Source organism: Danio rerio, chromosome 6 (genome assembly GCF_052040795.2).
Source record: "Danio rerio strain M-AB ecotype USA chromosome 6, GRCz13ab, whole genome shotgun sequence".
Taxonomy (NCBI): Eukaryota; Metazoa; Chordata; class Actinopteri; order Cypriniformes; family Danionidae; genus Danio; species Danio rerio.
In genome coordinates this window covers 25,304,949-25,322,660 of record NC_141026.1, presented here as the reverse complement: position 1 = coordinate 25,322,660, position 17,712 = coordinate 25,304,949, and the positions used below count along the sequence as shown (strand labels likewise).

The 17,712-nt window shown below is 35.3% G+C and overlaps 1 protein-coding gene and 1 long non-coding RNA gene across 3 annotated transcripts in view; both read left to right on the top strand.

Annotated features, from left to right (window-relative positions):
• The window catches only part of LOC147843513 (uncharacterized), a 721,012-nt gene that overhangs the window by 598,074 nt on the left and 105,226 nt on the right, over nt 1-17,712 (top strand). The gene's annotated exons all lie outside the window — the stretch shown is intronic.
• Nucleotides 1-17,712, top strand: part of usp43a (ubiquitin specific peptidase 43a) — a 177,747-nt gene that overhangs the window by 90,231 nt on the left and 69,804 nt on the right. For both annotated transcript variants that reach the window (NM_001442042.1, NM_001089402.2), the window contains 3 exon segments: nt 3,153-3,245; nt 9,627-9,762; nt 12,762-12,906. In NM_001442042.1, the coding sequence (NP_001428971.1) occupies nt 3,153-3,245; nt 9,627-9,762; nt 12,762-12,906 (374 nt within the window).

The window sequence follows — 17,712 nt, the reverse complement described above, 5'->3', positions numbered from 1 at the left end:
TTTTTTTTTTTTTGCGGCAGATAGACGCGAGTCTCTTTCTGTATGTCCAAAACCAAAAGATTCAGTAAAAGCAGAACGACCACGATGTGCATACGTCTTTCCATTTTAGCACTTTGCTTTTGTGTCCGTCACCTAGCAACTGCCATACCCACAACAGCAGCTCGATGACATAAGCGTATCGGGGTTCAGAAGGAAAAAAAGTCAGTGTGAACACAAACCAACCGAGAAAGCAATTGAACGCAAATGAACAAAATAATTTTTGAATTTTGAGTGTGTAACGAGGAGACTGACACAGAGAGATCCATTATGCAGTATTTATTAGTCAAGCTTTCACTCAAACACACAATATGCACTAGCGTGCAAACACACATCCACAACAGTCTATGAAGTATCAAGACTAGCAATGAACAGACACAGAGGGGTTTACCAGGCATGGGTTGTGGGCAGGCTGCAAGTATCAGAGTCCGTGTATCAAGCGTGGGTCGTGGGCAGGTAGCGAGTATCAGAGTCCGTGTATCAGGCGTGGGTTGTAAGCAGGCAGAAGGCGAAGCAGAGTCAGAAACAGGCTGGAGTAATGCACGAAGAATCAGGCAGGGAATAACGCTCAGAAATGCTGGCCGGGGCTAAACAAGACTTCGCACTGACTGAGTGTTTGGAACTGGCTTATAAAGGGTACGTGGGTCGTTAGGCTTGATTCGGAACAGGTGTATGCACAATCAGCGTATGTGGATGATGTAATGCTAGAAGTCCGGAGATGGCGGCCTCTGCTGGCCAGCGAGGGGAATGACTGGGACCGAGTCGGTGACAGAGTGTAATGTTGGGAACGTTTTAAAGAGCCCATATTATACATGAAATAGGGTCATATCTTGGTTGTAAGGGTCTCCAACAACAGTTTAGTATGCATGCAAGGTCAAAAAACACTTTCGTGGTCTTATAATCTGCATTTATTTTTACCTAATTATCCCAGCGACTCCTGTATGAATCGTCCAGTGATTCATTTGTTCCCAAACCCCTCCTTAGCGCGAAGCTAATCTGCGCTGATTGGATCGATGACAGTCTGTTGCGATTGGTCGACTGCCTTCAGTCAAAGAGTGAAATGTCAAACAGCTAATCAGCAATATAAAAGTAATCACAGTTCATACACGCTCGATAGTGTAGGCGTGGAGTTTAGCTGCCAGTGGGTCAATGTAAATACAGACTATGGACTTGAAAATTCAGACGACTATTTTATTGAGCAAAAACTCCAAAAACAGTTGAGGAGATCTCCTAGCTTCTCACTCTGCTCTTTTCACAGACACACACACACATATTGCACACACACACACGCACTTAACCCTGCTCCGGACGACAACGCGCGCACACACACACACACAAACACACACACCTCCGGACGACAGCGCGCGCACACGCACACACAGACACACACACTACTCCTCGTCCACGGAGCTCCGTTAACAAAGCAGCACGCGTCGCGTTTTTAACGTGACTTTGCACGCGATAAGAGAATATAGCCAGTTAACCTGATACAGTACACGCGGTTACAAGTAACAAATCACAACTAAATACATTTGCAAGCTAGAGTCAACGAGGCAACTTTAATCACACGTACTTACACTTGAGAAATGGAGGAGGAAACCCATCCTGACGTCCATCAGTAAGTTACTCTTTACTGATCCTTCCTTTAACAAACGCTGATGAAGTATTCTTTGTAGCATGTAGTTTCCAAAAGTTTACAGTAGTTTCCAACTGTTCAAAGCTTGGCTATAATGCTGAGGTTTCATCTTTGGGTAGAGACTCAATATATCCATCTGCAGTGTGACTTCAATCGACCGGCATGTTTGTGTGTGTGTTTGTGGGTGTGGGTGTGTGTGTGTGTGTGTGTGTGTCTGGGTTTCTGCGTCAGAGGGCGGGGCCTCAGGTTTGAAATCTCCCGGGTTTGCGCGTGCACGTGAATAACTTGGTTTCGTTCGTACGTCATGGCGAAACACCTAATGAATCGGTATCAAGGCGACTCGTTTGAAGCACTATGAGTCGACTCTTTTATAGATGAATCAACAGTATTAAACACTGTACTCTTACAGATTTAAGCCTTAGCTGGATACTTCACTTCACTTAGAGCTGTGTTACACACTACATGGAGGGGAATTTTCAAAAACCCATAATATGGGCTCTTTAAATAAAACATGTTTTTATTAGAAAATACTTTTTTAATAGAAAAAAAATATTTTATTGCTAATATTGCAAATAAATGGATTATATAATAATGGATAATAATGCAAATAAATCCAAATGTGTTTATCCAGTAGATAAATAAACATGCTGTGCTATGTAGAATGAACAAATTGAGTACTGAGGAAATAAACAATTTAAAGTGAACTGAATTTAAATTAATTGTATGGAATCTGCATTTTTAAGCATGTGTTACAGGTCACCCTGTCTGTTACAACTTGCCCCGCAGGTGGGTTATATAGTAACATTTTTACTCCTGGCATTTTTGAGAATACTGCACCGAAACCATAGGCCCGGCAGTCATACTTTCAGTGCTCATTTGTAGGAAAGGCTTGTGTGTTGTTGGTAAAAAAAAAATGGTTTATTAAACCCCATTACTTTGTTCTTTATTTGGCCAAAACCAAACAGTGTTACTTTGTGCCCCGCTCTCCCCTAGACGGTGGCATTGATTTTTCTATTGGTCACACATCTTGTTGGGATTCAAACTTAATGGATCACCAAACATGAGCCTTTGTGGATAAAAAATAATAAAATATTAATAAATAAAAATATATTTAGGTAGTGGAAGCTAACTATATATGAATTCAATTTTAATATCTTCAGTTTGTAATGTATTACACAGTTCTTTGTAGCTGCATAAACATGTGGAAAACAATCTTGCAAATACAGTTCTTGCATACTTAAGATATGTTTGGCAAACTTAAGGATGTAGTTTGGACCAGCTGAATTGACCTAATGTTCCACAGAAGTTGTGAATGAGAATTAGAGCATATGGGCATTTAAAAACCTACTAAAGATGTATGACCAAAATCACAGCCATTTTTAAATAACAGCTTTTGAAATGTTGATGAATTTTATTGTATGGCGTGTCTGTGTGTGCTTTCAAAAGAATATAATGAAATGTGGTCACTTTTGTGTTTCAGGTCATCCTTGACATGCCCGCATTGCCTTAAACAGAGCAACACTTTTGACCCTTTCCTGTGTATTTCCCTTCCAATCCCGCTGCGACAGACCAGGTATGTTACTGTGTCTTCTGAGTTTTTATTAATCGATGTCACCGACCATTGCAAAATACCAAAATATGACGAATGACCAAGTAAACAGAACATTCTTTCAATTTCCTTAAATCTCAAAAACCAGCAGTCAGCAAAATCTCCCCTGTGAGACTGTCAACCTGTCAGACAGAGCAATAATAGAATATGGGAAATTTATGGAGAGAACAATGGCACATCATGAAGACTCATACCAGTAATACTTTTCAAAACACTGAGATTGCCCAGCATGCTCGTCTCTGAATCATTATTCTCCAAATTTCCAATTCATCAGAGTGGAAAGGGAATATCAAGAAGCATTAAAAGCTTAGGGGGTGAATTGGGAAGTCATCAATAAATGTCTGTGAGAGTTAAAACCTATGATGTTCATTGCTAATATTTATAATATGTTACTGTTGCTGTTTAGAGCAGTGCCATCTGAGCATTCTCTCCCAATAGAAAGATCAAATACAAAGAATTACCAGATTCTTATCTTTCAGTGATTAATAATGTGTGATTACGTGCGTACATATTATATACTTAAAAGATATGATTATCATGTTTTATACACAATACTGTATATCTGTACATAACTGTAATCTGTATATTTTTTCAATACTTTTTTTGGAAATATTTTGTTCAAGCAATACTGTTGTGATGTATGCTTACAGTACAATTGTATTTTACAAATATACTTCATAATTTAATTTGTAAAATCTTGACAGGTTAACAGTTTGACCATTTTTGCAAATTATATTTGCTAAAGTTTGCTGGAATTGTTTTATTTATTTATTTATTTTCACTGCAGATGTGGACATTATGGCTCAAATGACTTATACTTTTGATTTATACTTCTGCATCAAGCACATGTGCATGTTCTGACGCTGAACTGTATAACAATAATTTATATTTTTACAGTACTTTGACAGTTGGGTTTAGGGTTGGGGTAGATTGTAAAAAATAAAATTTATTAGGTCATTTAATTCAGTCATTCATTCGTTTTCTTTTCGGCTTAGTCCCTTTATCAATCTAGGATCACCACAGCGGAATGAACCGCCAACCTATCCAGCATATGTTCTACGCAGCAGATGCCCTTCCAGCTGCAACCTAACATTGGCATACACACAATTTTCCACACATACACTATGAACAATTTACCTTACCAAATTCTCCTATAGCGCATGTCTTTGGACTTTTTTGGAAACCGGAGCACCCGGAGGAACCCCGCGCCAACACAGGGAGAACATGCAAACTCCACACTGAAATGCCAACTGACCAGGCCTGGCCTTTAACCAGAGACTTTCTTGCTGTAATGTGATTGTGCTGACCACTGCACCACCGCGCTGCCGGGTAATTTAATAGATAACATAAATACTACTTGCTACAACTAATGTTTTTACGTTACTGTGACGGTTGGGTTTAGATTTGGGATGGGGGTAGATGTTAATACAATACAATTAATGGGAGCCCTAAGAAATAATATAAATCTTCTATGCCGTAAGCATATTTGATCTAGCAACAACCCGCACCCTGCATGTGGTCACATAGCCCTCGCCATGGCTGAAGCCGACACTGATGTGCACTTCTCAAAAAATTACGTAGCGCGAGCTCTGTGATTGATCGGCTTAGCTAGCTTTGACAAGCATGGCCGGTGCTGAGAGCCACGAGCCTGTTGGAGTGAGTGTTGGAGCGAGTGTTTACAAGTGTCGAGTCCCGTGAAGGAGCTCTAGATGGAAACATTTATTTTGTGTTTACCTTAAGATTAATGTTGTTGCACGTCCACCGGTTACTGCTAGTCCCGCCTCTGAATGAATGAGTTTTAGCTACTTGTACATTAAAGTAGCGTTTAGAAAAAACAAAACACCAACAAAGAAACTCGACGCAGATTAAAATAAACACCTTCTGCCAGCTAGTGAAGTGTTATTGCAGAGCAGAAGTATAAATGCACGACAACGCGCAAGGAAGACGCCGTGGGTCACGCCAATCACTCGACGCAGAAGTATAAATCAGATGGACTTTTAGATCAGTCTCTCTGCTGCATAATTGATTTAATTTAATTTGATTTGGTTTTATTTGTTTTGAACAAAAATATCATACATAAAATATCTTTCACAAAAAGTACATTTCAACATGGTCGAAAATGAATGAAACACACGAGGATGAAACACAATTATTATTATATTATTTTCCCACCCCATTACCACATGCATAATTCATCTATTACAGTACTTAATGTATTTCTTCTCTTTTTACATGAGACATATTTTATCCTTTTGGCATCTTTGACATATTAAATATTTAATTCCATTTGTACATTTACGTTTTATAACGTATAAAAACATACATAATAATGCAAATAGCCATTAACTGAAATTTCATCATATCTTTCTCATTTTATCCTTTTTCAATAACTTTCATCATTACATTCTTTTAATAATATATATTTTACAACTATTTAAATTGATTAATATCCTGGCATTGTTTAAGAATCTGTTCTAGACTGTTCCATAATTTCACATCACATACAAACATACACAATCTTTTTAAAGTTGTCCTTTTTTACAACTTCCTAATATTTTGTTCTTCTAACTGAAAGCCACATGTGAAATGATGAACCCAACAAAGGCACTCAGTTACACAAATTGAAGAATCATAGCTTTTTTTATTCTCAATTTAATTTCAATTAATTTTAGACCCTGTACATTTCTGGATTACTTTAATCCAAATGTCTTTAAACAACAGATAGTGACAATCTGGTTTGTTTGATTACAGGATAGCTTCCTTTCATTTCATTTCCTTTCCTTTCCATGTCCTTTTCCATTTCCTCTTAATTTTCATTTCCTTTTCCTTTCAAAACCACTGATTAGAAAGCAATATCTTGTACATTTAATGAGACCACAATAGTTTTGTTTGAGGTGGTGTTAGAATTTCTTTGTCTTTGCAGAAAGTAACACATTTACTTAAACACTTCTTGATAGAGAATAATCTTAGTTTGACAGTCAGACAACATATAAAGCCCTGGCCAGTGCGTGCCACCAGAGATCAAATCTAAGGCTTCAGTTATCTTCTCACTGGTCCACTTGAGTGAGAGTGTGGTTTTGTGTAACTGAGTGCTTTTGTTGGGTTCAGCATTTCACATACAGCTTTCAATAATGCAGCAGAGAGAAGCATCTAAAAGTCCACCTAAGTCTTTAGAGCCATAATGTCCGCATCTGTGCTGAAAAACACAGCTGAACTGAGACCAGCAGCTGTGCAACTGGCTCATGTTGGGGCTGCTTTCAGCCAAACAAATACAGCGGAAAGCAGATCAGCTCTTGACTGTAATATGAACATCTCGTATATATGGAGGAGTTTTAGACCTTTACATTTACTTTCACAACACGAGTACAAACACACAGATATATGTACACTTACTGTAGCCAAATTGACGTGTTATTTACTCTCTCACACTGTTTTAGGGGCAGTTTTGAAAATGTAAAGCAATAAGACACAAATGATTGTTACAGTCGCTTTAACCATGGTTAAATAGTTTGCTTAAAAACATCACACTCCTGTTCCAAACATGTTTGAGTTTTTTTTTTCTGTTGAACACAATAGAATAATCTTTGAGCAATATTGGAAACTGCTAGACATTGACTTCCCTGTAAAAGTCATTCAGTCATTCAGCATTAAAACTATCTTGTTTTGTGTTCAAGAGAAAAAGAAACTCATAAAGTTTTGGAACCTTTTGAGTTAAAAAAGACCAAAAGAACAAAGGTAAAACTACAAGCAGTGTCAAATCTGTAATACTTTCTTCCTTCTGTGGCACATAAAAAATCAAACAAACGAATGATTCTTATGTTATGTCGGGCAAAAGGTAATTCATAGTTATTTGGAATGACATGAGGATGAATAGAAATCTCTTCTAATTAAATTGTAAATCTTACATAGAGTTCAGATGCAAAAACCCTCTAAATCCATCAAACCTCTTTTTTTGTAAGTGAGCATTTTCTACCAGGCTCCTCTGATTATGTTCAGAAGTTTAATTTTGTAGGTAATTATATGTTTATTAGCTGGTAAATAAAGTACCTTTTTTTTCAAAAATGTCATTTTAGATAACTCTTTTGTATGTAAGAAGGAAGATTTTCTAAAAGCAGTTTTGCAAAAACCTCTAAATCCACCTATTGAGACAAGACCGTGTAAAGAGTTGAAAATTACTAAAGATGCAATTATAAATTATTTTACCAAACATAAAATACCTAAAATTAAAAATACATAAATCTTTCAAGTGGCAGTTCATTTTGCTGTCGTAACCCCTGATAAACCAGAGGAAAAGCAGAAGGAAAATGAATTAATGAAATCTGTCAAGTAGATGCAATAAACAATAACATTAAAACTGACATTAATAAAATCTTAACAATCTGTTGTCATTTCTGATATTTGAGATTTAGATTTAATGTAAGTAGAGCAATGTAAACTAAACATTGTAAACTAAGCTTGGTAGATTCAAATAATGTAGTGTAAAACATTATGAAGCATCAATATCTGTGCATTGTCCATTGATATAAAAAGCTTATCAGATGTATAGGTAATATAAAGTAATATAAATAATGTATATTTTTATACATTATATTAATCATCGAAAAAATAGCTTAGATTAGCAAATAAAACACAAGGTGAGCCTACTGGGCAAAAAGAGGATGCCTCTCGGACAATTTCAGAAGCTGTCATTCATAAATTTTTACCATACTTAAGGTATTGGTCTCTTGTTTATCCTCATAGCATCCACATGGAATAAAAGAACAACATCTTAACTCTGTCTTTTGTGAGACGCAGTTGCCGTTTAATGTATAGTAAATCAGAATGATTTAAAGTAGCATTGCTGAGAAAAAAATGATTTTAAATGCATGCTACACTTCAGACTGTACGTTGTATTTTCTTTTTCTTATAATGAGTTTTGAGGTAAGGAACATTTTCATTTGCCTTTCACTGACAGTCAGTCAGGCTCATCCAGTTCATCAAACTCCATCTTTTAAAATCGAAAGCGGAATAAAAGTCTCCTTAAAAAAAAGCCAGCGTATCAGTGTGCTGCTACATTGAACACATATGATTCCATTCGCGCCATCTGATTGGTTCTCGGTATATAGCGGTTTTGCTGTCAAAGGCAAGTGGCATTTAGTGGCTTTTACCAACAAACAATTTTTGAATGCGGTGACGCTGGGATTTGGATGATTAGAAGTAAATCTATTTGTTGAGGGTGTACTATGTGCACATATATATATATATATATATATATATATATATATATATATATATATATATATATATATATATATATACACAGTTGAAGTCAGAATTATTAGCACCCCTAAATTATTTGCCCCCCCTGTTTATTTTTTCCCCAATTTCTGTTTAATGGAGAGAAGATTTCTTCAACAAATTTCTAAGCATAAAAGTTTTAATAACTCATTTCTAATAACTGATTTATTTTATCTTTGCCATTATGACAATATATAATATTTAACTAGTTATTTTTCATGACACTTCTATACAGCTTAAAGCAACATTTAAAGGCTTAACTAGGTTAATTAGGTTAACTAGGCAGGTTAGGGTAACTAGGCAAGTTATTGTATAATGATGGTTTGATCTGTGGACTATCGAAAAAAAAAAAAAAGCTTAAAAGGGCCAATAATTAACCTTAAAATGATTTTAAACAATTCAAAACTGCTTTTATTCCAGCCAAAATAAAACAAATAAGACTTTATCCAGAAGAAAAAAAATATATTATCAGACTATGCAAATGTCCTTGCTCTGCTTAACATAATTTGGGAAATATTTAAAAAAAGAAAAAAAAATCAAAGAGGGGCTAATATTTCTGACTTCAACTGTATGTAACGATTTGTAAACAGTACACAGAAATAATGATAGAAACAGTACCTCTGTACAGCAGGGTACACATTTTTATTGATTTATTTTTTTGTAAACTGTGATGGTATAGTGTGGAGCAGCATCTACTGTTGACAGAACTGCTTGGAGACAATAAAAAAATATATATATCATTAACTTTTCGTTTGCTTCTCACTCATTAAATAAAAAGATTATCTGACAATTTGCTCACTTGATGAGTGTTCATTTTAGACCCAGGACGCAACATTCCAGTGTATTGATGCACAGTATTTTCCTGAGTTATTTATCACATAAAGCAGTGCCACATGGTTTAAACACCTCTGTGTTTGTACACTTGCATAGCAATCTGAAACACCAATACTCAAACAAATTTCTGCAGATGTATGCATTCTGAAATCTTAAGTTAGTGTAACAACTAAATAGAACTATAAACTGGCCTCATGACTTTAAAAAAATGTACTAAATATGCATGTTGTTTAGGGCCCTGAATGTGACTCTGGTGTTCAGCACAGAAGGTCAGCGGTTTCTGAGAATAGGGCTGGCTGTGCCTCTCTTTGGGTCTATTTCAACACTCAGGGCCATGGTAGCAGAGGAGGGCAAGCTCTCTCCAGACCAGGTGAGGACACTGTCTGTCATATCTGCTGATGTTTTGTCTCTCCCTCCTCTTGTGTTTTTGTATTCCGGAACTACACTGTGTGCAATACACACTTGAGCCATTTGTTCCTAATAAAATGCTGTATTGTACTTCAGACATGCAGAAACTTATGTAGTATGTAGGAAGAGTTATCCTAGCAAATATTTATTAGGCTTATGAAGAGTAAAACTAAAAAGGTATGAAATTGTCCATTAAACTTCCAAAACACTTCTTTCTCCTGGTTAATGTAAACTTAATGTCAAACTTTATTTTGATGGTCCGATTGTTGAATTTAAGTTACATTGCATCTACATGCCAACTAATTCTCATTAGATTATAAGTAGACTGTTGGGTTAGGGTTGGGTTAAGGGTTAGGGTTAGTGTAAGATGACATGTAATTTCCTATAGTCAGTTAAATGTCTGTTTAAGGAGCATATCGACAGATGTTAAGCAGACCGTCTACTAATATTCAAATGGACCATCAAAATAAAGTGTTACCAAACTAAGTTCATTCTGGGACACAATTAATGATTTTACTATTTTTAAATGGCAGGTCATCAAAAATGTCAATGCTCATATTTTATTACTACTATTGCATTATTATTCTTATTTTAAAGGCACTGCAGAGTGCATTGATTCAGAGATGTTTTCATAGTTGAAGCTTAAACATACATAAAAACACAGGCACAAAATTGTTTTAACCTCAGTGTAAACAAAAAAGTTTTATCAATTTTATTATATTTTCTTTCATTCAAAAGAAATCTCAGAAATAGCTTAGTGATATGACTGGACACATTTTTTAATCTGTGCATCCTGCACTTTGCGATCTAAATGGATGAGACACATGACTGATTGTTTCAACGAATTGCTCCTTTACTCTTACAGGAGGCTCATTTTCTATCAAAGGATAAAAGGGACAGTTTTAAAGAGTTAGAAAGTAATATGTGTGAGATATTTTGAGCTTATACTTTACATACACTATAGGGACATCAGAGACTTATTTTTACTTCTTGTAAAAAGAAGCATAAAAGGTCACCTTTAATGTTTTTTTATTTTTGTGTATTACTCAACAAATAAAATAACAATCATACCACATCCACAATACCCAAATTCTAAAAAATCAGTCATGTTGTTTTTGTTTATCCACCTCACTATTAAAACTATTCCCCTTGTGATTTGTGATCAGATATTACATTATGAATAAAATGAGGGCATCACTTTGTTGACTTTGTTAACCCTTTAGCTACCCCATCCAACGAAAATAAAAAAAACAAAAAAATTGGACTTAATTTCTTAATTGCTGATGACACTAGTTAAAACACTCAATGCATTTTTTCAACACATCCCATGATTTCTAAAATATATAATGGTTGATATATCGGTTTATGGTAAAATTACCATAATTAATACATAAACTATGAAAAATCTGAAAATAGGAAGTGTAAGACCAATTGATGTAAAAAAAAAAATCTAAATAAAATATTTTTAAATACTAAATCATCTTTATTTTTAAATGCCATAAACTATTTTAGATTCTCATTTAAAAAAATTTTTACAGTAAAGCCAAAATCCATTATAGGGAAACAGGATTATGTCTGCTTGATTTTTTTGTACATAAACAATGCTGCGTAGCTTAAACCATTATTTTAAACTGTCATTCTCTGTAACACTTTAGTTTAGGTCACAATTCATGGTTTTACAAACCATAACACTACTAGCTTAATGAACTACTAATTAGCTGCTTATTAATAGTTAGTAAGGTTAAAGTTATGTTTAGGTTTTGGGTAGGATTAGGGATGTAGAATAAGATCATACTTTATAACTGAACGGTTAATATCCTAATAATAGGAAGGTAATAAGCCACTAGTTAATAGCATGACTTGTGACCTTAACTAAAGTGTTACCTTATTCTTTAAAAGTGAAAATATGGTCAACTATTTGGTAGAGCAGGCAGTTAAAGGGTTAACACTCATTGAAACTAAATCTTTATTAGCAGTATTTAGATTATTAGCAATAATAGCCATCGACACTGCTCCACCAATGATCATTTACCTGACAATGAGAAACAAGTACAAATCAGTTTACAGTAACCCTAATCCCAAACTTACAATATACCAAAGTTCTATATGAATCAGATGGCATCCAGTTGTAATGCATCTTGTAATCAACAATATAAAGTGTAACCAATAAGTATTTAGTTTTAATGTAGACCTTATTTTGTAAGCTCTTATATGTTCATCTTTAAACATACAGCTGCGTCAGTTACTGTGGCGTGGCTTCCAGACAATTATGTCCGTTTCAAAACCTCCCCAAAAATGTTAGAGGGCAGAAACATCAGCATAGCACAGCAGGCAACACTGGTATTATATGGACTTATAATCCACAGGTACATGTAGAAATTACCTTGAATGTTTTTATTAAGCATGTAACACTGATGTTCTACGGTAGATGGTTTCTCCCCCTTGTGGTGGAAGGTGATACTGTGACGTATGTGTGAGAATGAGTATGGCTTGATTTTAAATTGCAAAGTCATAATAATTGTACTGTTACCTCAATAAATACTACAGAAAGTGTGCAGTGTTCAACCCAATTGAGAGGTATAATGTGTTCTACTATTTTTAATGTATACAGTTTGTAATTTATTCTACCCTATTCAATGCCTACACATGCCTGTGTGTGTGTGTGTGTTGGAGAACAAGACAGAGGTGTGAAAGATTGTTAGACTTTGAGTGAAACAGAAAAAAGCAAACAAGCAATAGTAACTGACCTACCGCTGAGTCTAAGCAGTTTGTCGTGCTGAGCATTTGAGTTGAAATTCTTTTATCTGTTAGCTGTAATGTGACAACAGCTTCTGGAAAACCACTGGAGGCAACCTGAAATCTTTGTTTACAAGGACGCAAGTTGTTATTTACTAGAATCATTTGCGGCATAGTGTGCAAGGCTGTTTAACTCTCAGATCATTGTTTCTCTTTCTCTCTTAGGTAATTTTGACAGAGATGAACTCGGGTGGGTTCCAGCGCTCTTTCTCTGATGAAGATGACATGACCAGTATATCAGAGAGTGATGTCATCTACGCCTTCCAGGTTCCCCCTCACTTCACCAGAGGAGGTTCCATGCGGTTCTCAGGTAAGCATAGTCATACACACTAGACATGGGGCCGATATAAGATTCTGACAGTATTGTAACCTTGGATAAAAATATCACAGTGTTGTGGTTACTGCTCTAAAATTTATTCTTTTTAAATGTCTAGGTAAAAATTAAAAACTTTTTTCCCTTTTGAACACAATATATTTTATTTTGAGAAACATTTACAATATTTTGGAACAGTAAACATGTCAGGCTAAACAATTCAAATGAATCGTTAACTTTTGCTGTCTTATTAGTTTAAAATAGTTTTCTTTACAATTTAAAACAGCGTCTTCGGATATCTTTTCTGCTGGAGATACTATTGTCCTAAAAAAAAAAAAAAAACGTAAATAAAAAAATCTTACACATACCTTAGGAACGGTATAGCAGAAGATTTTGGCGGTTTTAAAACCTTGACTATTCCAAACCGCAGTATACCTTGACATCGGTTATTGTCCCATGCCTAATATACTCTATAAGTAATTTAAGCTGCTGCAGGAGCTAAGAGAAAGCACTCTTCATTTGCATAAAGTTGAAGGACTTTAAACTTTGTCACATCACTCGACATGCCCACATTTGGTCGCCAATAGTTGCTCTCACTTGTGTAGCTGGAGGTTGCTCTCAGTTTAAATGAACAATCTCTTCACTTTGTCAATGTGTGTTGCTTGTAGTGTTAGCTACTGTAGCTTACGAACAAACCACTTGCCTTGCCTGTAAAATCTACTGACATGTATTTTGTCTTTATTTAAGAATGTGCATATCAGAACTGAGGTGGCGCGGTGGCACAGTGGATAGTGCTGTCGCCTCACAGCAAGAAAGTTGCTGGTTCGAGTCTTGGCTGGGTCACTTGGCATTTTTGTGTGGAGCTTGCATGTTCTCTCTGTGTTGGCCTGGGTTTCCATGTTCAAAAGACATGTGCTATAGTTGAATTGGGTAAGCTAAATTGTCTGTAGGGTGTGAATGAGAGTTTGTGGGTGGTTCTCAGTGATGGGTTGCAGCTGGAAGGGCATCCGCTGCATAAAACATATGCTGGATAAGTTGGCGATTCATTCTGCTGTGGCGACCCTTGATTAATGAAGAGACTAAGCCGAAAAGAAAATTAATGAATAAATCACAGAACTGAGCCAGATGCAATATGTATATCGATGCATAGCCAGTGATACGGTACATAAAAAATACCCATGAAGCAGCTGTTGATAAAATCCATCTTGGATTTAATTCTGTTCAGCACAATGTGATTTAGATTTCATATAATTAAACAACAAAAGAACTGTCATGCTCAGTTCTTCTAACATTGACTTAAAGGAATGAAATTGATATTACCCCGTATGCCCCATTCACACTACAAGCGGCATAAAGCACCAAAGCGACCAGCGATCATTCATTTCGACTGTGGAAACTGGATGTGGCCGTGACAAATTTGAGAATCCTTCAACTTTATGCAAATGAAAAGTGACTTTCTTGAATGACAGCCAAAACAAGCATCAGTAGAGCTCACGTGATCGTGATCCTCTCTCAGCTCCTGCAGAGGCCGGTTGTATTCTCTGTGCTGCAGACCTACTGTGCTACTGTGCTTGCCCCTTTTTGAGTTTTTTTTTTCTTTTTCCCTGAACAAACCATCATTATACAATAACTTGCCTAATTACCCTAACCTGCCTAGTTAACCTAATTAACCTAGTTAAGCCTTTAAATGTCACTTTATTCTGTAAAGAAGTGTCTTGAAAAATATCAAGTAAAATATTATTTAATGTCATTATAAAATAAACCACTTATTAGAAATTAGTTACTAAAATTATTATGTTTAGAAATGTGCTGAAAAAATCTTTTCTCCGTTAAACAGAAATTGGGGGAAAAAATTTACAGGGGGGCTTATAATTCTGACTTCAATTGTTTATTTTAATGAATATAAACATGAATCAGGTTTACAGTAATTACATTTTTATTTACAGTCACCACAAAGTAGTGGTGTTTTTTTAACATTAAATCTGAATTACACTTTAGAACAAATTCAAACAAATAAAATATGCATGAAAAAACACTTTACAAAATTACAAATGTATAAACAGCATCAAAGTGACCCTTTGAGTGCAGAAGAAGTGCATCTTTTAATTATGCTTGTTTTGTTTTTCCTGTGTAGGACAAATCATTCCATTGTTTGATATTTTTATGTCTAATCAATTATTGACCTCTACTAGTGTGAAGTTTAGAACTATTAAAACTTAAGAACTGACAGTGAACGTGAATTTACTAACTCATTATTAACTGACAGTTCCCTCACTTCATTTCCCATCTACCCCCCGTCTGTTTGATTACGGGCCCAGCTGAAATCACTCCGCCATCTATTTAAGCAGATTGGTTTGTTTCATTCTTTGCGAAGTCTTGTTTGCTACTAGTTGACATTTCTGAGCGTTTATACACTACTTTGATTTTCCTGTTGTGACCTTGCCTGTTTAGTGTCCTCTGCTGGTTAAAAGAGGGAATCACAGAGTTTGTCTCTGTGACAACTAACACGCTCTGTGCTGGATTTCAGACCTGCTTTCAGTTGATCTATTGCACAGTTCCTCTAAATAGCAATGCACCAACAAATCGCCTTAACACACCTCTTTTTTAGACCGAAACACCCATGAGTCTACAAAGTGGCGCAAATGGATTTGCTATTTAAACAACGTGGCGCAAAACAACAAAATTACTGTTGCGCTGGTCTGAAAAGAGCAACACGTGACAGCAAACATGTCTTGTGCCTTATTGCACCAGATGTATGATAGGGCCCTAAAGGCTGATTTAAGTCGTGTTCTAAATAAAAGTATTGGCACTGGATAGAAGGAATACTTTCCATATTAAAATAAGTTTTTGTTCTAACCAACATCTGGAATTTATATTTTAGAAACAGCTTCTATTTTTTTATGCAGCTGAACATAAACTGTCAATGATCACCTCAGGTACACCTCATGTGTTTTATTCAGTGTTAAACGGCAATATTTTGAGTGTGAATGTCATTTTACATGACATTTATTGCTATACTACTGAAAGCAGCAGCAGTTACTTCACCTCTGATCTTGAAAATAAAATAAACCATTTGAAATTGAGCTTTAAAACTGTGACTCAAAACCAACACATACTGTATCAGCGATTCAGCATGTACATTTATTAATTTTAGAGAGGTTTAATATGTATTAACTACATTATAAACCTTACCATTTCATTGAAGTGCAATAAGTGCACTATTCTGTGCTTCTGAATGTATCATGCAGCATGTTGTTAGGACACGGGGTTACAATGTAACCTGCTCACCTAATGTTTATGTTCAAAATATCCATATTATTTGATAATTAATAATCACCTTATGTGAACTCTGAATCTGTGTCTATTTTGGATCTGCTACTGTTCACCGTAGGTTGCATTTCGGTCCTGACTAAATGAATGAAATATACTGTTTTTCACCAAGGCAAACCGAGGTGCTGAAATACAATTGGCTAAACTGTCATTGGGCAGGTTAAAGGGACTAAAACAAACACAGACATTCCGGCACGTTACACATTTTCAAAGAAGAATAAACATAGCATTGTTTTTCAGATAAACATGAATGCTCACTTAGCATGTTTCTTAAATATCTGCAAACATATTATGGTATGTTTATGCTTTAGTAGATTTAAAAACTTACACAGCACCTTTCTAAAGTACCTTTCTAGAAGGTTTCTTTCTAGAATGACATATGAACTTTTTAAGCATCATGTGCTAATAAATCAAACTAATGTGTAGTAAAATCAATTTGAAGAGTTTAGAATTGATTGAATGTTCATTATCTACAGCAGTAGGCATTATTTTGTTCTCCGACTACTTAATAAGCAGAAGCTGTCACTCGACCACAATTTTAATGTCATTACCAACAAACAATTTCACACAACAACTGTTCACAAGAAGTTTTCCAGCTGGCTTAAAAATGTTTTGCATATGGTCAATTAAACAATGTACTACATTGTTGTTGTTGTTGCTATAAAGATTTCTGCTCTTAATTTCACAAGGTGTATAAATAAATATAGCCAATTTACCAGGATGCTGAAGACCCTTAAAAAATTCATTAAAATATTAGCCTAGAGATATCACAGACAGATCTACTTTTTTCTGGACACTTCTCTCAGCAATGCCTGCCAGTCTAGAGACACATTTTATATGTGACATTACAAAAAATATTTGCTTAAATAACTTTTAAAGAAAAATGTAGACGTGAAAGGCAGCGTGCTGTAAAATATGGCATTATAGAGAGTTATTTACACAGGAGTATCTCAAGTACGCAGTGACTTCTCAGCCCAGTGATGCATGTACTGTATAAGAAGGAACTTTTTTCCTTTTATAAATGAGCTTACTTTTTTCCCTGGCTACATTTTTTGCACTATATATTTTAAGTTCACTGGAAGGTCTAAAGAAAACTTTCACCTTAAAGATTTAGATGCTCTGTTGAATTACAGATAAAACTGTGTTTACAGAGCTTCAGATAGCGTGTTTGTTTAAAATGGCTGTCAGGTGTTCGTCTGAAGATTGATATCAGTGCAAATTGTGCTCACGGAGGATTCATGAAGAATGGAGGTTGTCAAAAATGGAGGACGAAAGAAAAAAAAAGTGACAGGGCTGGTCTTCTTGTATTCAAAAACATTGCTTTTGCCATGATGAGAAGCTTCATGTAGTCAGAATTGAATGGAATGTTTTTTTAAATAAATTATCATATTAATAAAAAATATTTTAGATAATAAATAATCAACTAAAACATAGTGATTCAAAATATACTTAAACCTATGATGAAAATCATCT